Source organism: Rhea pennata, chromosome 3, assembly GCF_028389875.1.
Source record: "Rhea pennata isolate bPtePen1 chromosome 3, bPtePen1.pri, whole genome shotgun sequence".
NCBI lineage: Eukaryota > Metazoa > Chordata > Aves > Rheiformes > Rheidae > Rhea > Rhea pennata.
Window position 1 is genome coordinate 48,114,722 of NC_084665.1, and position 22,866 is coordinate 48,137,587.

General features: G+C 46.3%; 1 protein-coding gene across 1 annotated transcript; it reads right to left on the bottom strand.

The window, feature by feature from the left end:
- Positions 1–15,580: 15,580 nt before the first annotated feature.
- On the bottom strand, positions 15,581–22,866 carry RHOU (ras homolog family member U). Its single transcript, XM_062573682.1, has 3 exons — positions 22,533–22,866; positions 21,647–21,705; positions 15,581–18,600 (listed from the first exon to the last, which is right to left on the bottom strand). Exons 1-3 carry the CDS (start codon positions 22,864–22,866, stop codon positions 18,145–18,147), a joined length of 849 nt encoding a protein of 282 aa, XP_062429666.1. The 3' UTR covers positions 15,581–18,144.

Here is a 22,866-nt window from a genome sequence, read left to right on the forward strand (position 1 = left end):
ATTTCTCTCACTTTCCTTCCCTCTCTTAACTATTCAGCTGCTATCCTCTTTTAAGCCGTGTGATGTTGCAGTCAGAGTAAAGAAGTGGAAGTCTAGGGAATTAATTCCTATTCCTAGCTCACAGCCACTGAAGCATAGGGGAATCCTCTAATGAGCCAAGCTCTCAAGTCTTTAGTTGGAAATCTGTAAAACATAAAACATGACCACACCTACTCATCACACAAGGATACGTTGCACTGCAAGGGCAAAAACCATTAGCATTTGAAGTTCTTGCAGGAGATGAATTTTATTACTAGCTTTTGTAGTCTATTCAGATTTCTCTGCTGAGCTTTATGTGGTGCTAGTCCATAGTCATAAATACAAGTTCCTAGAGTTTCCATGAGGAAGATAGATCTTATCCATATCCACTGAGCAACGAGGAAACAGAAACACCTCAGCAGCAGCTAAAGGGTCCCCCAGAGCTCACCTCTTCTTGGGCACCAAAGTCTGTCAACCTCGAGGCACCCAGGGTCGGGCCCAGCACCTGGCAGGAGCCCACCTTGGCCAGGACTTCTAGCTCACCCCATGGAACCTGTGCAGGCATCTGCAGGCATGCATCTGTGACCCCAGCTTCTTCCTTAGAAGATCCTTACTGACAGAAACCTCATCCCCTTACTGCTTTCCTTCTACCTTCACCAACCACAACATCCTCCCCTGCCTGCCCTTCTTCCTTTCCTCTTTTCTTTCCTTTTTTCTTCCTTCCTTTCTTTTTCTCCTTCCTTCCTCCTTCCTTCTTTCCTTCTATATCTTTTTCTTTCTCTTTCTCTCTTTGTTTCTCTTCCTTCCTTGTTTCCTCTTCTTCTCTTTCCTTCCTTCTTTCCTTTGAATTCAAGACCTTTATGCCCTTTCATGTTGTACAACCTTTATGTCTCCACACAAGCAACTTTCTTCCAGGGGAACTGAAGCCTCCCCCAGCACAGAGCACATACTGCGCTGCCCCTGAACATCCCATGAGCTCCAGGAAGCTTCAAGCCCCCATTGTTTGCAGTTCACAGAGTTCACCTGCATTTTAGTCTCCTCATCTATTAAAGAAAACAAAGTGGAAAGGAGAGAGAAGCAGAAATGTGGCTGTAAAACCAGCGGTCAGTCAGAGAGCACTCACGGTTTTGGTACCAGTTGTGGTCCAATCAATCAGTTGCAAACAGCCCACAGGAGAATAACTGCCCAACTTACCCAAATTTATTTTCTTTAATAACAGAATCCTCCTGTGACCCTGTGGTTAGTGCTGACACAAAGCAAGGCCTGCTTGAGTCTGATATCTGCTCCCCTGCTCCCTGCTGTGTGCTGAGCAATGGAGCCATCGTCCCCTTGTTTTCTGCAGACAGCAGCTTTAAATCACCACCAGCCACTTCTGTCTGCAAGGTCTGGCAGAGACGTTCTTATGCAGGTCACTCACTAGTACGCCTTTGCCCATGCTTGCTCACAGAGATTTCAGCTCTGTTTTTGCCTTTGCTATGTAAAACAAAGGCCAAAATGTCTGGGGATATCTGCTTGTTGTTTGGGTACTGGGCTCTCCCAGGGTTACAAACATGATTCGGGCGGTGCAGGGGCTAGACCATCACTCAGTTACCAGGTACAGGCAGAAAAGCACCGTAAAGTCTCTGTACACATGCCCTGGCCAAGCCAAGATTGGTATTGCTAGTCAGGAGACCAGTGTACCCCAAACAGCTAGACATTGAAATTAAATAAAGGAAAACTGAAACTTCAGGGTTTTAGGGCAGGGCTGTTCCAAAATCCTGGCCGATGGGTGTTCTCTGGGCAATACTGGAAGAGAAGTCCTTCTCATCCCTCAAGGTTCAGCTGTAAGGTAGGTCTCTGAAAGGTAAACAAAAGATTTTTTTTAAAGGACAAATTGAGATTTTCTAGGACTGACATAAAAAACACATTGTTCTTTGTGTAAAAATAGTCTGTTCCCATGTCTGTCTATACAGCCATGTCTGTAGGATAGGCAGAGTGGAAAACATACAGTCTGAAGCCTGACTTTTCTGAAGAACATTTACTTAGAAAACTGGAGGAGATACTAGTCCCTACAGACTTTATCCCAGATTCGAATCCTGCAACGCAACCTCTGCACAAGATCCGCAGCCCTCCACTACCTCCTTGCAATGCTTTGGCCACACTGGAGGAGACTTCTACCACTATCCAGAAAACTTAGTGGATTCCAATAAAAGATCACTCGTTGACTTCCACTCGGGGAATCCCAGCACTGGGTACAAGACATACATACTGCCTCAGCCACTTTGCCATACTGCTCATGGGGAAAGCATAGGGCTCCCTCTGTGACGCTGCTGGGATATACAGCTCTCTCCCCAGGTCTGTCTGCCTGCCAAATGCCTTTTCTCTGTGGAAAAGCAAGGGGAAAGAAAGAGTCCATGTCATCACAAACTGTACATTTGGTTTCAGCAGGATGAGTTAAGGTAGGGATTGCTATCACTGCAGTGCTATGCGTCACTGAAAGGGAAAATTCACATGTTACTCACATGATTGGCCTTTCTGCTGAACTTCACTTCAAGGTTACATTGAAGATTAAGCTTTGATTTAAGCTCCCTATCAGACATCTCTGAGAACAGGCCTGCTGCCCAAGGATGGAGATAAAGTACTTTATCCACTGAAGGAAAGAGAATTTTTTGCACTTGAGTTTTCTAATTTGGTGAAGGGGAAGGTTTGAGTTGCATTTTCTAGTCATGTAGGCACAGACCAGATCTCCTGTTAACAGTCCACAGGAGGCCAGATTTGACCATGCAGAGACAGTAAAACCGAAGAGCAGGTCATCTTGGACACTTCAATGAGAGTTTTAAAATGCTTTCTTTCCAAAACTGAGCTTTCTAAAACTCAAGAAATAATTACATGGAGAAATAACTGTGTTGTGTTTGAACTCAAGAGTAAATTCTGGAAAGAGAAGACGCACTCTGAAAGTGTAGGAACAGCCCTGAAACACAAAGTTTGGATCTAAATCCAAACCATTGCGTGAATCGGGAAAGGATGTCCTTCCCTTGGGAGAGCAAGGATAAGGCTGGGCCCTTGCCCTGCCAAAAAAGCCACTGCAACCAGGTAGGTTTAGCAAGACCAGAAGGGAGAAGGCTGAGAAATGAAAAGCTGGAGCACGAAGTGGACAGGTTACCGAGTATGGGGGTGCGCTATAGTGAGCCTATAGTAAGGAAGCATTTGTGGCCAACAAGTATTTCAAGTATTTCCAGGTGAGGCAATGCAGTCACTCTCTTACCTGTGTGCACGGGACGGTGTGGGTGTGCGCTGCAGCACGCCCCGGGGTCCGGGGCCTGTTATCAGCCCGATCAGAGATCTGGCTGGAGCCTGGCGCTCCCCTATCTGCCTCATGCACTCAGGTTTCTCTTCAATGAAAACCAGGGCGTGAAGAAAAGAGGAAAGGGGGAGGGAGGCAGCGAGCGGCTAATGTGCATCTGGATCTTATCTTGCTGCGGGGCAGGGATGTAGCTGGGGCCCGCACCTGGAGCTGGGAGCACTCCTGCATAGACGTAAGCCTGGGACCCCGGCCATTTAGGCTGAGCATGTCCCGTTGACAGCTGCATATCCACAACTCCTACCGCGCCGAGCGTTTTACATGGCTGGTCAATGCCTGCAAGGCGGGCAGGAGCACCACAGGCACCTCGCACGCATGCGAACACTGCTGTGTAATGCCCACATGCGTTGTGAGCCAAGAGCCTGTCCATGGGGAAGTCCTGTCTCCTTGTGACACATGGATTGGTTAATGGGCTACCAGCTAAAAAACTGCCATGAGCTGCAGACAAATGAATTTTTCTAGTCATCATCGTGTTTGCACTTGGATTTAATCCAAAGTGTATAAACCTTCCTGGGCCATTAATTGGCTTTTTATTGTGTGTCCCTCAAAATGGTGGGGAGCTTGGGGCTGATGCTGTTTAGCTTTTTGTAGGTTTGCTCAGCCCCCTAATCTTATGTGAAATTTATCTGGCATGAGTTCTGCAAGTCAAGAATGGCAAAAGTGTAATTAATTCCCTGTGTGAAATGAAAACCACAGATTTTCCACAGCATCAGCTTGAACATCAATAAGTCACAAAAGTAATAGCAAAAAGCGGATGAAATTTGCACACAGACAGCAAATATACTGAATTTTCATGGGGTAGCAGTGCTTCATATGCCACTGGATAAAAATATAAATACAGATCTGAAGTGCTCTTCATTCCCTTCAGGTAGTCAACTGAAAGTCTGGAACAGCCTACAATTACAATCTCTCTCTCTCTCTCTCTCCCTCTCTTTTCGGATTGGCATCTTAATACGAAGAACCTGTTGAGAAAGCATGTTCCTGTGAATTCCTACACTAACATCTTACAGAAATCTCCCCCACAAATCTCAGTGCAGAATGCAGATGATTATTTTTAACTGGGAATAGGGATTTAAGATAAGAAATTCCAGAAATCCAAACCCATCCATTACACTACCTAAAGTTTTCTCTTTGGAGAAAGGGAGCCTTAGGGAATTTCTCTGTGGCTATGAGTCATCTTCATTCCCATCTTTCTGTTCAAGGGCTGGGCTACTGGACCGTTAGAAATTGATTTGCACCATCTGCACCTGATTTAATAAACTCTGGTAGTTCTATCAAAGGTCTTCATTCCTCTTTCACCCCCTGAAACACATAGCAGCAGCCCCAGTTTGGCTGTCCTGGAGACCAGCTGGCATCTCTAGAAGCCAGCTAAAATGTCCCCGTGGGCTAATCTCGAAACTGGAACTACAGATTGCTCCGCATGGCCAACAGCTTAATTTGGTGAGGGTGGTCTCTGAAGGAAAACCCAAGCTGTTCACATGCCGGGGAAGCCACACTGTATTGCCAAGTGTAATAAGTGGTTTTGAAAAGCACTTCTCTAATCCCAGTCCAGTTCTGCTACAGGTGAGTTGCAAAGCAGAGATGAGAACTGAGTTATACTAAGATAGTGTCAAACACAACTTGTTCCTATTATCTGGGCTCCAGTGAGTATTCAGAACAGATGCTACTTATATATATCTCACCTCTTTGAAACCCTCCTGACACTTCCTGTTACATTCTGAAGCAGTAGTGATATTAAGTATTAATATTGATGTTAGACAAACTAGCATGTGCAAACAGTGAACAGAAATTCCTTATCTATTTTTTAATCTCTGTACTTAAAATAATTACCAGCTAGCATAGGTGTATGGCATGTATTAGTAAATGTGAATTTGTGGGAGCAACCACTATCCTATGTATTACAGTAACAGTGCCAATATTTGCAGTGTTGCTGTCTGTGATACTGTAAACCAAGAATTTCTGAAGAGAAGATCTGCCAGAGAGGGCATGTGTTCATTAGCTATTTTGCTTTCCCCAACATACATAGAGTGTTGTTAGTGGGTCTAATGGAGAGGGAAACCCATCTTCACCCTCTCCTGATTTCTGCTTTGTACTTTACACATCCCAGAAGCTTCTTCAACATCATGGAGACCTCTTTTATGCCTGTCTTTGCTGAGCAATTCACAGTGTAGGGACACGATAGCCCTTTGTGTATGTAAAGTGTAGCAGAAATGCTAACCCAAAGATCAAAGGCAGTTCTGTTCCTCAGATATTTTCCCTGACCCTTTAAACTGGTTAGGTGCAGAATGAATAATACGGACCAGGCTCTGTTATCAATTACATGGAAGTAAATCCAGAGTGGGCTGTTGTAAATCAAGTTACTTTGGAGTTGCACAGCGTAACTGGGAGCAGATTTGGGACCCAGGTCCGCAGGCCAAAGCATCATTTTGCAAGGGGAGAATCCTGCCTCTCTCCCACTCGGTTTCCTCTAAACACTCAGGTTCTTCAGACATGCAGCCCTGTCCACCTGCGTAAAAGAGTGCACAAAACGGCAGCCTTCCTATTTCAACCAGCCACAATAATCTCATCTTCAAGTACAGTTCCTGGATCACAAATAAATAAGAATGTTGTATAACTAATGCGGCAACATGCAGCCCAAAAGGACCAAGCACCAACTAATTTTTACCAGCAGCTATGAGGGGTGGGAGGGAAGGCTTGAATAGCCTGGGTTCAAAGGTTATTGGAGGAGAAATAGAACCAAAAAGTTCAGTGTTGAGTAATAGGTGTCTGGAAACCCATTTATATAATAAATCCTGTCTCTTCTCTTCCCACTACATGATGCTTCTCCCCCTCACACAAGCCTAATGCCTTAATCTAGCTAAATATTTGCAAATTGGCATCACATCTGATCAAGACAATAGAGGGGAATGAGCAAAGTGCTTCAAGCCATGATATACTTCTTATTACAGAGATAGCGTTTCACAAGATTAAAGGGGATTTTCTAGGCAATGGAGACAAATCCAGTGCCAGCTTTACTGAGCAAATGTCACAGATGCTTCACCCATTAACATGTGGTAGTGGAAACAAAGGAGATTATCTCCTTTTCCAAATGAGCACTATCAATGCTGCTATTTTATTTATTACACATTTTCCCACTCGCCCCTTCAAGTGTTCACTTTGAAAGTCAATGTATGTTGGCTGCAGAGACTTGGGTGAGTCAATGGAATATTCTGTGAAGCAGAAATTCCAGCCTGACTGCAGCACCCAGGGAAATTATAAATCAGTAACATCACTCTTGGGAATAACACTGCCAACTGGGATGAAAAAAAAGGGGGGCGGGGAAGAGGGGAAAAAAGGCAACCTCAAACCCCTCCATCATGGAGATTTTAAGAGCCATGTGTCCTGAGAACCTCCATTCTGGTCCTCCCATTGAGACAAAGCTATTTGTAAACACCAGATTGTGCTATCTTTCTGCCACCCTGATTGCTAATTAGTCAGAAACAGAAGGGCCTGGGTGAGGAATATAAAGTGTCAGGTGAAAATGAATAGGAACCTGCGTAACAATTGCTGTCCTCATTTTGGAAACCCTTCTGAAGTCAATAGATTCAGCTACAAAGCAAATGGGGGCTTTGGTTAAACAAGGACAGTCAGCTCCAGCCCTCTTCAATGCCAAGCACCTTTTTGTCCTCTATATTACAGAAATAACATCTGTCAGGACTGTGAATAGCCTCCACTATCCCGGGACACTACTCAGTCACTGCCCTGATCCTGCCCACTGCTACCACCATGGTCACTTCCATTTCTTTTATTATGCCCCTCTCTTCTCCTCGGTCTTCAGGACCCAAAGATCTATAGATCAGATTTCAAGCCTTGTAAAAAAACTCTCAGCTGTACAGTAAAGGGATGCAGAAGACCCATGAGGAAGTTGCTGTGGCACTTTGATTAGCTTTGAACTATTGTGGATCAATAAGGATCTCTGGCTGCTTCCTGGTCAGCCAGGCCTTGTTCCCACCAGAAGGTTTTACCTACAAAAGCCACCTCCCGTTCGAACAACCTGATCCTAATTAGGACAGCTCTACTGCACTTCCAAGGGGTTTTAGTGACCAATACTTTTGATGCTGCTGCTATCAGAAGTATTGAATTTAAAAGCTATCATCTGCTTTGATTTGCAACTGTAAAATACCTTATCATTCCTACAGGCTGCTTCTCACATCCTGGTAGTAAGCTCCTAGTGTGACAAGGGGGAGTTTAGTCTGTATAAAAACAAGGCTAGAGTCCAGCCTGATTTGTTCTTTTGCGCATTTCCTGCTAAAGGTAGCAGTTAAAATAATATCATACTCCGTTTCTTGCTAACCTAGTCAAGTGTTCCCATCGCCTGAAGTCAAACAATAACCAATGTGCATTGATGACAATTATTGTTGGGATAATAATAATGTTATTGTTGAAAAGCTGGAATCATAACCTCCCAGAATATTAGGAATATTTTTAAATTAGTGGACTAGATCTGCTCTCTAGGATCCCATTACAAATATTACACTTGCACAAGTGCCTTTTGTGATCAAACTTACTATGAGAACATTTCAATGTCATTTTGATAATATTTACTGAGTTTCCATTCTAACTAGGCAAATGATACATTCTGCACAAAACAGGTGTCTAGCCAGCCAAAACCAGCTTTAAGTTACACTTTAAACATGGATATAGAGACCCCTTTGTCAAAACACATTTTTAATAGAATATTATTTTCCACTTGTGCTATACCTTCCACCTGAGGCACCTTGAGCATTTTTATGGTTCAAAGGTCAAACATTTCAAATGTGACTGGAGATGTGCACAATCAGATTTAAAATATTGTGAAGGGGCCTCCTTTTCACTAGGTAGGTCATCAGCAAACCTATTAAGGAAGGCCTGGTTAGCTAACTATCAAAGGAAGTAGCCAAAAACTTGAACCACACAGAATTGGTAAGGTTGGAAGGGACCTCTGGAGATCACCTAGTCCACCCCCCCTGCTCAAGCAGGGTCACCCAGAGCATGTTAGACAGGGTTGCGTCCAGGCAGGCTTTGAAGATCTCCAGAGAAGGAGACTCCACAACCTCTCTGTGCAGCCTGGTCCAGTGCTCCGTCACTCTCACAGGGAAGAAATTCCCCCTCACGGTCAGGCGGAACTTCCTGTGGTTCAGTTTCTGCCCATTGCCTCTTGTTCTGTCACACGGAACAACTGAAAAGAGTTTGTCCCCATCCCCTTGACACCCTCCCTTCAGGTACTTGTACACATTGATAAGATCCCCCCTCAGTCTTCTCTTCCCCAGGCTGAAGAGGCCCAGCTCTCGCAGACGTTCCTCACAGGGCAGGTGCTCCAGCCCTCTGATCATCCTTGTAGCCCTACGCTGGACTCTCTCCAGTAGCTCCATGTCTCTCTTGTCCTGGGCAGCCCAGAACTGGACACAGGACTCGAGATGAGGCCTCCCCAGGGCTGAGGAGAGGGGCAGGATCACCTCCCTCCACCTGCTGGCAACACTCTTCCCAGTGCACCCCATTGGCCATTGGCCTTCATGGCCACAAGGGCACACTGCTGGCTCATGGTCAACTTGTCATCCACCAGCACTCCCAGGTCCTTCTCTGCAGAGCTGCTCTCCAGAAGGTCAGCCCTGACCCAGCTTGCACTGGTGCATGGGGTTATTTTTCCCTTGGTGCAGGACTCTTCACTTGCCCTTGTTGAACTTTATGAGGTTCCTCTCTGCCCAGCTCTCCAGCCTGTCCAGGTCTCTCTGAATGGCAGCACAGCCCTCAGGTGCATCAGCCACTCCTCCCAGCTTGGTATCATCTCCAAACTTGCTGAGGAGGCACTCTGTCCCTTCATCCAGGTCACTGATGAAGACGTTGAACAGGATGGGACCCAGTACTGAGCCCTGGGGGACGCCACTAGCCACAGGTCTCCAACTAGACTCCACGCCACTGATGACGACCCTCTGAGCTCTCCCTTCCAGCCAGTTCTCAATCCACCTCACTCTCCACTCATCTCACCCACACTTCCTGAGCTTATCTGAGAGGATGTTATGGGAGACAGTGTCAAATTCCTTGCTGAAGTCAAGGTACACAACGTCCACTGCTTTTCCCTCATCTACCCAACCAGTCGTTCTATCACAGAAGGCTATCAGATTGGTTAAGCAGGATTTCTCCTTGGTGAATCCATGCTGCCTACTCCTGATCACCTTCTTTTCCTAAGTATGCTTGGAGATGACACCCAGAATGAATTGAGCTATGTCTGAAAATCTTGGCCTAGCATACCAGAGCCTGATAGTACTCTAGCACAATAAGAAATTTTCCCTATCTATGTCCTCCTAGTTGAGGGGTTGATGCAGATAGCCATCATTTGCTTTTATCCATTGTAAGATCTCAGATTCACAGAAAAAAATTGTTCAGAGGAGTCCCTGGGAAGCTTCTGTACCCACCTGCCCCACCCCCTGCTCTTGCAGTGCTGAACCACTCTCACAACAATATTTCCCTTATGACCGTATGAAGGGTAGATGCTACAATAAAGAATAAGATCATGGACCACATGGATAAATACAATCGGTTAGGAAAGAGCTAGCATAGCTCTTCCGAAGGGAAACTCTGCTCAAAACCTGCTGGAGTTCTTTGGAGCTCTGCGGGGGTGATGCTGAGCCTGAGGACAGCTGGGGTCCAGGAACAAGGTATAATATGAATGGATTTCCAAAATGTTTTAGACGAGGTCCAACACCAAAGCTCATTGAAACAAAAGAAAAGGGGGGGGGAACATTAAGCTTTCCAAGGAAGAGTACTGGAATACAAAACAGCAGGTATGACTTTTACCAATGGTTCTTCTCTCCACCTGTCAGATCGGGAATGGTGGGGTTAGAGGAAGCACAGAGGACAGCAGCTGAAATGATCACAGGGATGGAGCAACTGCCTGAGGAGGAGAGATGGAAAAGGCTGGGACTCTTTAGCTAGGGAGAGAAAGGCAAAAACCTCTGTGTTTTACAGAACAAAGAAAGTGGTAGTTAAGGCCTCACCACAATTCACTTGGTTATCTGTAAACTGCTATTCACCAAATCCTGCAGTACCAGAGCTAGGAGGCACTGGATAAAGTGAGCAGGAGGCCAGTTTAAAACAAATAAAAGGATTTTTTTTTTTTTATGCAGTTGGTGCTGATCTTCTGCAACTGGCAGTCCTGGACAGCTGTATAGGCAGAGAGTATCGGCAAGGCATTAGACAAACTCATGAGCAATAGGTCATGAGCAAACAGATACTGAAAGGTCCAGGCAGGGATGTATCCACTGACATCCCTAATACAACTGCAGGTCTGAGTCAGATGCTAGAAAAGTAATCTAAACAAAAACAAAGCAAACAGACAAAAAAACCCACACAAAACACGGAGTTCCACATTACTTTATGTTTTCTGCCTGAATCCTCACTTATCTTCTTGGGTGTCATGGGGCTAGGTTTTGGCCTCCTTCTGGGTTACACCGACAAGATAAACATACGTGCTGCCAAAACTGTTTTCAGGAACTCCTTCCTCTCTTAGAAATTTCTTATCTTCTGATGGAGATTGTCAGAGGGTACTTCAAAGCCCTTTGAAAATGGCCAGGGCTCTGCCTGTCGCAGAGCAGACACCATGCCCACCCCAAGATGTCAACAGTCACCCCGCGTGCAGGCGTCCGGTGCCTCCTTATCACGGGCTTGTGCAGCTGTAACAAGCACGGGGAGAGACTTTACCCCCTTGCAATCATCGGCCAGTCTTTAGTCTTTGCTCTGAAATATGCTGCCCATTTTTTCCCCAAATTCATCCAGGCTGATTGCTGCAGATTATGAAAATGAGGGGAAAGAAAAGCAGTAGCTTTTCACGGCCCTGAGGAATAGTGAAGTCTGAAGCCTGCTGAGCTTATAATTAAAATGTGAAAAGGCACAAAGCTCAAAAGATACAGGAATGTGATACAGGGTGCATAAAAATGTTGAACATCAGACTTCAGGCAAAGTGCCATTTTGAATTAAGACTAAATGAGAAAATAGCCTATAGAGAGGGACGATGCAGGGGGGAAAGAGAGATACAAGGCACTGCAAAGAGAAGGAGACTGGGGGGAGCTGTTTTTCACGTACTACCATCAGATAAATCTTGTTTGGTGCTCCTCCACCAAAAGACTGCACGAAGCAGAGAGGTAAAAGAAAGCGATGCAGCTGCTTCATGGTGTTATTACCTTTGCTGTGCCATCAAAGAGTAAGTGCCAGGACAAAAGCAGCACAAACCAGCCTCTGTGTATCCAGCTCTCACTCCATCAGCAATTTGCAAATGGAAACGTGAAACATAAAAATCACATCTCTGTCTGGAGCTTGCTTTACCTGCCATCATAAACAACTAGCTTCGCTGCAGTCGCTGGGTGCCCAGGACACTGTCCAAGGTGGCCACAGAGGGCCCAAGGCACGTACACACCTGGGGATGTCCCCGGTGAGGGGAGAATGAGCAGCTATCCAGACTAAGATCCTATTTCATCTTGGGCACTAGTATCCATATCAACCCTGTTAGGCCATTGCTCCTAAAATTAGCATCTCAGAGAGAAAGATTTTAAAAAAGACATTTGAAATTAACAGAGTAAATAGTAAACCGGGAGTAGAAAGTATCAGATAAAATTACAGGGAAATTTATGATGACAATAATTTTAGAAAGGGTGAGCAAAATAATTTGCAAGAGGTTTTGGGCTGGGGCTGCATGAGTTAAGCCTGAGGGAGACACTTAAACTAGCTCCTTTGGGTAAATTAATGCTTATGCATAGAAATGGCAAGCTCAGATTTATGGGAGGCATGAAGCAAATGGGCTGGACTCAGGGGAACTCCCAGAGGACCAAAACTCTGAGACAGGAGATGATTAATATTCACCTCTCACAGTGAAGTTAGGAGGAAAAGAGCCATACACAGGTATGGCGACTACAAGCCCTCTTGCAACTCCAGAAGCTTACAGGGATCCCCCACTTCTGAATCCTTTCCATGCTACATAAAGCTTTGTAGGTCTGCAACTCTGTTGACCTCAGTGAAACGACTCCTCTTTAGCCCCCAGATAATAAGATCAGGATTGGGCCCAAATGCACTGAAGGACCACAAAAGCCTGGTTGCACTCTAGCACCCAGCTGCTACTGCCTGCACTGGCATTTGGGCTACATCTCCCAGCTCCACGCTGCAGGACAAGCATGGGCTCCTGGAGATTACTGCTGTCTCCTGCCGATCAGCTGGGCTGCTCCATATGGTCCCTTTCCTCATTTTCCTTGCTGAATTAAGGAGGTATAAAATCCAAGCTGGGGCTTTACACCTTTTCTAATACACACCACTGATTTATTTATCCTGTTAAAAGAGAGTGGGGAAATGAATCAGTAACACTGAAGATGGCAAAATTCATTGAATTACACAGTTGTTTGCTCCCCAATTTATACCATGGAGGACTGCACTAAATGGGTAATGAACAACCCTAATCATATTGCATCTTCCCACTAGCTGCCAGCAATATGGGAAGCTTAATCTTCAGAAGGTCCTATTGGTTCTTGAGGCCCTGCTGTTGGCTGGAAACCTATCCTGCTCTTTCAAAAACATTAAATACATTCGGACAGCCGTGCTGGATGATGCCAAAAGTCCACCTCATCCCATATCCTGTCCCTAGCCAGTGCAGATGCCTGGGGAAAGACTATGAGAACAGAGCAAACACAGAGTGATTTTTCCCTCCAGTCTGCAATGGTATTTCCTCCCAGCTTCCAACTATCCTCTACAATGATGGTTGCATTTTTGTACCTAACAGCCTTCATTGGGGCTGTTCATTTCTGTATGCAATTGTCTAGTTGAGCTTTTAAACTACTTATACTTAAAGTAGGTAGAAGTATTTTCTATCACACTGGCCCAGGAGTCCCTTTGCCCATTCTTCTGAGCTTTATAACATCTCTCTCTTTTCTGAGTAGCTGTTTTTGCCCTGCTGCCTACCTTGCTGCATGACAGGCCAGCACTAACAGAAGTTGACAGAGGTTTCTTCCACACAGTCATTCGAGCACGTGGATTACCTACTAGAGCTCAGAATTGTTGTTCATCTGTAAGGTCACACACATCTGTAACTAAGGTTCAACATTCAAACATAATACATATGACAATATCGGGTCACCTGCATGTAGCCGGACCAAGAGGCTGTCCCCTCCAGCAGTCTCTCCCTCCCTGTGGTCACTGACTGACGTCTAGGGAGCGAATAAGCAAGGAGGGTGGTAAGGCTTCCTTGAAAACACCCTCTCCTAGCTGGATCCAAAAGCCACATTTGTCAAGGTCTCAGCTCGAGATGACCCTCAGTCACACCCTCAAGGTGTGTAACAGACAAAATACATAGGAGAAATGGTAAGGGTAAATTTTTTTGCCATGCAAAAATAAATCCTTTTCTTAAAAAAAAAAAGGGGGGGGGAGCACTGGAAAAAAAATCACCTCTTGGCAACTTCCGTCCATCACAAAGTAGCAGTGATTTCGGCATTCTTGGTAAGCCTTATTTACAGCAGGCTTACTTCAATATGTTCTTATCAGCCTCAGCTGCCACCCCATTCAGTATCTCAGGCTGGGCCGTTGAAGGAGCCTTTTGATCACAGCAGCACACACATGTATAAAGTTACCATGCTGTAAAGGATGACCCGAGCTGGCAAATCCACACTTCGCCTTGTCCATATACTGGGATGCTTAGGAGAGCAGCCCAAAGAGTAGAGGAGCAACATGCGACAGGCAGCGCTAGTTTGAAAAGCCAAATACGTTTTTGCACAGGAATTCAGAAACAGTGGACTCAGAGCGTTCAGCTAACAGTCTCTTTTTCTGCAAGTCAGCATGCAGAGGTGCAGCAAGTTTGCCTCCAGTGAGCACACCCAGAATTTAAGCAACCCAGCTGAGGCCCAGCCTGATGTCATCTCAGCAACGTATGTTTCTGATTACATGCACAAACCAATGGGAACTGATTCTTCAAAGGCACCAGCAATGGCAGCTGCAATTAAGCAGCAGGTACTTACCAGAAATGAGCCCTGCAAACAGTTCGGGCACTAACAGAGGATCGCTGTGCTGCAGGTAGCACAAAGCAAACAAGCCTTCTAGCAATCTGCATTGCATTAGTTAATGAAACAGAAAAGTCAATACTTCATTGCAAATAGCAAGGAACAATAGGAAAGATGGTGTACAAATCTCCTTCCTGATGGTAACTGTTTGCAGATGCAAGCCCAGGGTGAAAACACCTTTTCTTGACCTGTACAACAGTCAAGTGCTTGAAGGGTCACAGGGCTCTTGCACTAAGGTGATGGTGACCTGCAAGTGAACAAGACCTCCACCTCCAGCCCAACATTACCCTAGGCTGAGACCTGTGCACAGCCACGGCTGTGCATGGGCTGCTCTTGGGGGTCTGAGCTCAAAAGCAGATGGGATCTCTGTCCTGAGAGCAGGAGGGAACAGGCTCAGCTCTTCCCAAAGCCCCAACTTGTGGCTTCTCCAGGGCATGTCTGGAACAACCGATTAAGTGGGAGATGTTGCACTTGTCCGAATTTCCCCTAGCTTTTCTGCTGAAGGCGCTACGCTCCTCTCGTCCTGTGCTCAGAGGCCGCACGAGTCCTGCTGTCGGAGGGGCCAGGTGCCATGCTGCGAGCCTGCAGAAACGGGCAGACGTGAAAGGCTGCCGCGAGCCCTGCTGTGTCCTCGGGCAGTGCCACCTGTCCTTCGCCCCCTGCACGGGAACAGGGGGGCCATTGGCATCTGCCTCGGCACCAGGGTATTTAGCCTGCAGGAAAAGCTGAAGGAATGGAGGGGAAAAGGCAGTAAGCCCCAGCAGAAAAGGAGCAAAAAGGGTCGATGACAGCACAGGATCAGCGGCGCTCCTGGGGAAAGGGCTCAGCTCAGCTGCAGGGTCAACCCGCGAGCTCCCAGAATTTAAAAACCTATTTTTAGGGCCCTCTGCAGAGGTTCAGAGCTGCGGCAGGCGCTGTCACGGCAGGGGCAGGAGGGGGGGCAGAAAGCCCACGTCCGCCCCTTCTCCACCCACCCACCCACGTCCCCATCAGGGGTGGGGAGCATGGGAGGAAGACGCTGTTTTTGCGCGCCGAAGCTTTCGCCTCCAGCCAAGGGAACGCAGGCCCCAAGCTAGTACCCAAGCAGCTGTGTCCTGACCCTTACGTAACGGCACTAAGAAAAGCAAAGTGCTTCCCTCCAGCCTAACCGGAGCAGGCAGAAGAGGCAGAGGCATATGCAGATCAGAATTTATTTCCAAATACCTCATTTATATCATTTGCACATGAAATATTTCTTTCAGAATATAGCCTACACTTAGAAGAGAATTTTATAAGGCACATCAGATTATAGACTACATAGAGACACTTCCCCCTCACTTGCGCTCATAAAATACTGGTGATTTTAAAAGTAATATTCTAAAACCTAGACCCTGTGTAGCCCCATGTAGAGCAGTATTCATAAAGTTATTAGACCTCAGTTTACATACACCTAGTAAAGGGCTATAACAAGTTGTATGTACATCACATTTTCAGAAATAGTCACAGCTGGCTACATTTAAAAGTAACGCTACTCCAGACTATGAAACAGGCTGCTTATAAAATATAACCTACTGTTTCCAGTATGGCATGATACAAAGCATTCTGATCTTGTAGAACAAATTCTGTTATTCTTGCAAGTAGGAGCTGCTCAGATTCAAGTCTTTCCCCTTCCAAAATCCACATTTTAGATCAACTGAGACCACTTTACAAAGAAGCAAAACACCCATGAGAAATTTGGCTTAATGGTTTTCCCCAAGATGACTGTATATCTGAAATCCAGTCAAACATTAGAGTAGAAAATATAAAGGCTCAGACGTTAACTTCATGACTAGTAAACATTAAATTATTATGAACCAGATGCAACCAAATTAAAGGCATTCAGCTTCTGTGCTATAGAATCTGCTTTTCCAGGCTGTTCCAATGCAGAAGCCAACACATTTTTATTGAATCAAACTCTATGTAAAGATTTCCATTCCACTTCAAATTTTTCAGTGCTGGAATGTTAGCATTCTGCACTCATTTTGCTATAGAGGAGGAAAAAATATTGCTTACGGAGCTTGCCAATGTATCCCAGAATCCATTTACATAGTGTCATTTTCCTTAATGGGCCAGAAGGTAAACTGTGGTTAGCTTTATCAATTCTAATGGCTTCCACAGTTCCTCTTTGTATCAGGCATTGATTCATTTCTGATGAAAAAGGTTCAGATTTTCTGTCACTGCAGTTTAGTTTAAGACTATGAAAAAGGTCACTTGAAGGCTATAGTCACATGAAAAAAAAAAAGAAAGAAAGAAAGAAAGAAAAAAGAAAGAAAGAAAGAAAGCCAGAAAATAATTTGATCTTGAAATACCTAGGAAAAAAGTAGTCAGGGCCATGAAAAGATAGACAGACAACACAAACTAAGTGTTTTCTGCAGAATAAGTTAAAGTACTGATACCTGCAGAGAGTCACGTTACCCCAAAGGTCTCCTGAGCCCAAGGGGGCTGGAATTAGGCTTAGTTTAGCAGGAACCAGATTTAGTCAGAGAGCAGGTCACACTCAACTCCACATTGTGTTAATCACTCAGCAACCTTTTGGGCACATTTCACTTTAATTTGTTGGACTGATCTGGGAAGGAATTATCAGTTAGCTTTCCAGAGTGGCCTCAGCCAGTTCCCAGAGTATGATCTTGGACAAGATTCAACGACAAGCAACTGTTGCCTTTAGAAGGGAAATACTAACTCGGTTGAAAACAGCATCATGAAGAGGACACAAACAGTCTCAGTTTCTAGAGTCCAGCTGGTTATAATCTTTATCTGCCTGATTCATGATTTGTTTAGCAGCCTCAAAAGGTGAGGAGGGGTGTTCTGAAACTCTTGGTTGCAGACTTAAAGAACGGATACAGTTTACATGGTGCTGCACGGATATTTGTTACAACTCTGAAAAGAAAATTTAAAAACTCAACACAACAACATTTACATTCCTTTCAGCTGAAATATATGAACTATCGTCATATCTGTATAAATACAAAGGAACTCACCACTATTCGAAGCAATGAGTTAAAGCTTAGTCATGTTCCTTGGGCTTCCATACAACTGCCAGGGAAGGATGGGGGAAAGAAGGTAGAACGATTTTCAAGTCAGGAGGTGACAAATGAGATGTCAGTTCCGTAACGTATTAGGTTCCCTAACAGCATATTGGAGGTATATGCATGACCTTTCCAACTACGGCATTTGCACATAGATTAGACCTCTTGCACACCCTTTTTAAAGCGATCTCTAAGAATATTGCTTTGGGAAGACATGGAGAAGAGAGCAGGAGCAGGTTTTTAAAGCTAAAAATGTCAGTTAGGAGGCACAGTGTTATTTTTCCCTTTAACCGTCCATGTACAGAGCTCTACATTTCCAGTCACCCACACGTTTCTCCTTTGTAGCCCTCGCAGCAAATGCCTTTGAGTTGTTCCTCCCCATCGCATATGCATTATGGCACAAGAAGTCAAATCCGTTGTACAAATCCTTCTAACCTCACAGACACATGGTGCATTTCTTCCTTAATGAAAGATTTTAGTCATGAAACTTGACGCCAGACCCGATTTATAGTAATTATTCAACTAAGAATCCTTTCCTTCTGTCACCCTCAAAAGGGCAACTAAGATATCCAATAGCAACATATACATATACATACAGATCTACACTATACACTCGGGACAACACAGAATGAGATTTCAGCTAATATAGCCTCTATTTGATTTCCTCAGAGCAGCACTTGGGTCTTTGCAACTCCTATACAAAACAGCAGTATTTTTTCCACCAAGATTTTGAGAGGTTTTTCATCTTGTCTGGAGTCCTACACTTTGATTTCTTTGGTTGCTGCTGGGTATCCGAATACTGAATACCAGCCACAATGGCCGCATCAAAGACCTCCTTGAGGTTTTTCTGAGTCAAGGCAGAGCACTCGATGTAGGATGCAGCTTTTATTTCCTCGGCACAGAGCTTCGCAGCCTCCTCTGAGACTGGCTTTTCTTTGCACTTGTCCAGCTCGATGAGAACTTTGACATCCTCTCGGAGGTCGGACTGCGTCCCAACCAGGATGATAGGCGCTTTGGGGCAGTGGCATCGGATTTCAGGAACCCACTTTTCACTCACGTTCTGGAAGGAGGAAGGGCTCACGACGCTGAAGCACAGCAAGAAGATGTCCGTATTGGTGTAGCACAGAGGCCGAAGCTTGTCAAATTCATCCTGCAGGGGACGACATTGCATTAGCACCCAACAAAAACAGCACGACCCTGGAGGATTCCCTAGCGTATTCCCTGCTCTAGCCTACTGCAGGCTTCTGGAGAAATCAAGGATCACATTCGGCTGCTGGCTTTAGAGATACCTAGACATCAGCCCTGAGACCACAGAGTGTTAGTAGCAGCAGTCACCCGTAACAAGTCTGGTGTTTTGTCCTGCACCACTGCTAGCCAAGAGGCACTCTGCCACTACGGGACACACGGAAGGAAGGTGGTAGCCTCCTGGCAGAGCTGAAATTCTCCAACTGATGCTCCAGCTTGTTTCAAGTGTTCAGGTATTTCTTTCAGTATTTGTACATAGGCCCTCTGCCCTGTTCCAGCAAAAGAGCAAAGCCAAGGAAAGCAGGTTAACGTATACTAGTGACAAAGCTAAAAATAGAGGAGGGAACGGCCACTTTATAGAGCTCTACCTTTAACAGGGCTGACGTCACCGAGCAGCTCCGATTCAAAGCACACATACCCCAAAGCCGCTTGCTCGCGCTGCCGTTCCTACCTTGAGATATGGGCAAGTGCAGAGCAGGCAAGTGGCAGCAAGTGTACATTGGCTGGAAACGTTTTAAGCTGGTGACTACTTAATAACATCCCACAGGATATGGGAGTAATTTCCCTGCTATTGTGCCCAGGGATTTAAATCTGATGGCGGCAATAACAAATCACAATGTGCAGGCTTAACATGCCAATGGCATGGACTAAGAGCTTTACCTTTCCCTCCCATCCATGCCACATCAAACAAACTGCAAACAGCTCTCCCAGCGCTATCGCAAGGCTCTCTTTTCAGCTTCAGGAGTTAGCCACAAGAAAGCCAAACACCTAAAGGTAACAAAAGACCTTGCCACAGAGGCATGCTGATCCTTGCAGCAGCTCCCAGAAGGGCAAGTGAAGAATGCAGCAGCAAGCAAGGGTTAATTCCACGCAGCCCGCTTTCATGCTGACAGCAGGATAAAAGCGCAGTAACACTAGCAGCCTGAGCAGGTAGGATTTGCCTCAACTACGGTGACATTTTAATTAAAATGCACTGTGTTCTCAAAAGCTCTTAATTTAAAGAAGTGGAAAGAGCAAACAGTTGAAAACATCTCTCTGGTACTGGTATTTTACTGCTCGGTTGCAAGTTACATGTAATTTTTAAGACTTGAGATTTTGTTTTAAAGCCTCTGAAGGCCTATGATATGCAGTTTAAAGCCCACTAGAAGCCTCAAAAGTCTCGTTGCACTTGAATGAATTTCTTTCAGCAGTAACTCTGAGAAAGACAACGATTTATAAAACAAGAGTCAAGAAAGCAAGCTTCATTAACTCTCTTGATTCTCAGATTAAGCCTCACAGGAAAACAAGCTCTCACCATTTGGCTTGAGAGAAACCCTATATTTACCAAGAATTGCAGCTCCGTACAGAGTGACGGGACCATTTAGGGAAAGGCACCTTGCCATGTAATTGCCTGTTCTTGCAGTGTGAGAAACCCTGAAGAGCTAGATTTAATGGCTTTGAAAGCCAAATCCAGATCTTAATGATTTCTACCCAGATGAAATAGGACCCTTTATATTCCAGGTACACTCCTACAGTTTCAATACAAATACAGGAACTGCAGGGACTCCACCTCTCTTTGAGCTCATGACACTGAAACACCTATAGTGTCACTGTACTTGGAGTGTCTTTTTAGCTACAGATTTCAGCAGCACTATTTTGCTAAAATATCCAGCTAGGTATCTTTTATTCAGGATGACTTCTGTCATTTAGATAGACCCAGTATTTTTAAGGAAGTGACTATACCCATTCCAGCTGCACTTGGACAGATAAAACAAACATCTTAGCCATTAACAGCAGCTAAGGCAAGAGGTGACTGGACCTGCTGATCCCTCCCACAACCTGCGGTTGCCATTTCATGGGCTGTCACCATGCCAGGATGGCCATTTCACCTGCCATGCTCTGTGTATGAATGCATCTCAACTAAGGCTGACAGTGTGTTATTGTACTAACCTGCCCTTTTGGCCAGGTGCTAAATCATGGGACAGCTTTGCTGTTTCATCTCATGTTATATTCCACGGGAGACTGTTGGAAGTCTATTAATTTAGGTTTGTAGGGCACAAGAAAGAGTCCTACAGTGTTGCCTAGGACTATGAGGCTTTTCAAATTCCTCCCCTAAGTAGGGCGCCCAGTTACAACTCACCTAAATAGGTCTGTATGTTAAGGCCACTGAGATTTCCCAGTATGGTTTTGGTGAAGGTGTAGACCCAGATTTACACATCTATTTAAAAACCTAACTCCCATGGCTCTCAAATGGGAGATCGGTACTGAAATACTTTCAGCCATCCAGCCTCAACCCCTTTCTAAGAGCTAACAGTGCTGTGCACTGCCCATGGACTAACAGAAAACATAATGCAGTAAAAAGTGGGTTTGCTTTACATACTGGACACACCAGGAGTTGAGAAACATTAGTCACTCTCAGATCTGCAGGAGTTAGACTAGTGCAGAGCCTGGCTTTGGGACAGGCAGCAGCGCTTTTCACGGAGTGGGAACAGCAAACGTGAAGTCTCCACGGACAACACCCAGCAGGACTTTTTTCTCCTGTAAGCTTCTGCCCCTTCAAAAACATGGCATCTACCTCTGCACACCTACAGCTCTGAGTGCTTTGCATATGTGTATGCCTCAAATATCACAGTTCTTAAACCTGCAGTTATTTAACAAAGAGTGACAACGAGTCTAGTGGAAAACCAGGTGGCCCTGAATCCCCAGTAACTCAGTCTTTCTAAGTGGAGCAGCAGTTTGAGCCAGCAGAGCAACAGCCTGTGCCCAGCCCACATACGGGAGGCACAGTATACCCCCCCCCGCCCTTCGACAGACAGTGGGGTGAAAATGCAGCAGTGAAAAGGATAGCAGTTTAATAAGATGATCAAACACTGGGAATCCTTTCAAATCCATGAAGTCATTAGCAGGACTACTTTGTGCAACAACTTCTCCCCTCCCGCTGTCTCTGAAATCAAATAAGTGGCTTCACTGACCTGACCAGCTGTGTCGCAGAGCTGCAGTCTCACTGGCTTGCCGTCGACAGACACGACAGCTTTGGGGAGAAAGGAGGAGGGAGGGGAAAAAGCATGGTGAATCCAACCTCAACACATTTCCCATTAAAAGAAAAAAATATATACAAAAAGAAAAAAGGAACGAAGATTTGCTATCCCTCAGCACTGACAGTCTTCAGTTAGTTTACATTTAACAACTTACAGAGCTGGAGCTGAGTCTATAACATTTGGGCACGCACAAGCCCTTCAGGGCTTTCCAGTGCATTTCAGCGCAAGTGATGAGGTAGTAAGTCCCCGAACTAAACCTCACCTAGCAGCGGGTGAGAGTGAACCAAACGCTCTGGCTTCTTTTTTCTGCTGCAGAGGATTTAGTTTATTATCTTCTTTACATTTTCAACAAGTCTGGAACGACCGAAAAATAAAACCCACGCCCGCCGCTGATCCAAAGGAAAACCCTGCAACTACAGCCTCTCCCACTGCAATTGCATTTCGCCGGTGAGACAACACATATGTGTATGATTTCCTTTCGGGTGCTCCCTGTCCAGCGGAGAGCTGCAAGTTTTGACCCGAGCTCATAGTTAAAAACCGGCTGTGGCCGGGCGGGCGAGCGCAGACGCCGGCTGCCAGCGGATCGCCGCTAGACGGGGGGACCCGCCGCGCCGCCCGCCGCTCCCCGCTGCGGGGCGAGCCACGGGCTGCCAGCGCCGGGGGGTCGCTCCCGAGCGGGCAAACACTGCCGCAGCCGCGCACCCCGCGCCCGCGGAGCCCCGCCGCGCCGCGCTGCGCCTCGCCCGGCCCGGCCCCGGTGGTGCCGCCGGCGCCCCGGGGGACGCCGCCGCCGCGGGGAGACCCCGCCGCCGGCTCTTACCGGAGAAGTTGTCGAAGGCGGTGGGGATGTACTCGGTGGGGTAGCCGTTGGTGGTGTAGCTCACCACCAGGCTGGTCTTGCCCACGGCGCCGTCCCCCACCAGCACGCACTTGATGCTGCGCCGCGGTTCGGCCGCGGCCGCGGCCCCTGCGCCGCCGCTCGCCGCCGCCCCGGCGCCGGCTCCCGCCGCCCGGCACCGGCCGCCCAGCGCCGCCCCCAGCGCCGCCGCCGCCCGGCCGCTGCGCACCCGGCGCGGCGGCACCGGCGGCACCTCGCAGCCGCCCGGCACCGGCTTGCTGATGTAGCCCGCCTCGCCCTCCTGCTGCGGCGGCAT

Coding starts and splice junctions, on each gene's coding strand:
- RHOU (XM_062573682.1), bottom strand. CDS start 22,866: ATGCCGCCGCAGCAGGAGGGCGAGGCGGGCTACATCAGCAAGCCGGTG. Junction 21,706..22,532: donor CGCCTTCGACAACTTCTCCG/GTAAGAGCCGGC, acceptor TTCTCCCCAAAG/CTGTCGTGTCTGTCGACGGC. Junction 18,601..21,646: donor TCTGCGACACAGCTGGTCAG/GTCAGTGAAGCC, acceptor CGTCCCCTGCAG/GATGAATTTGACAAGCTTCG.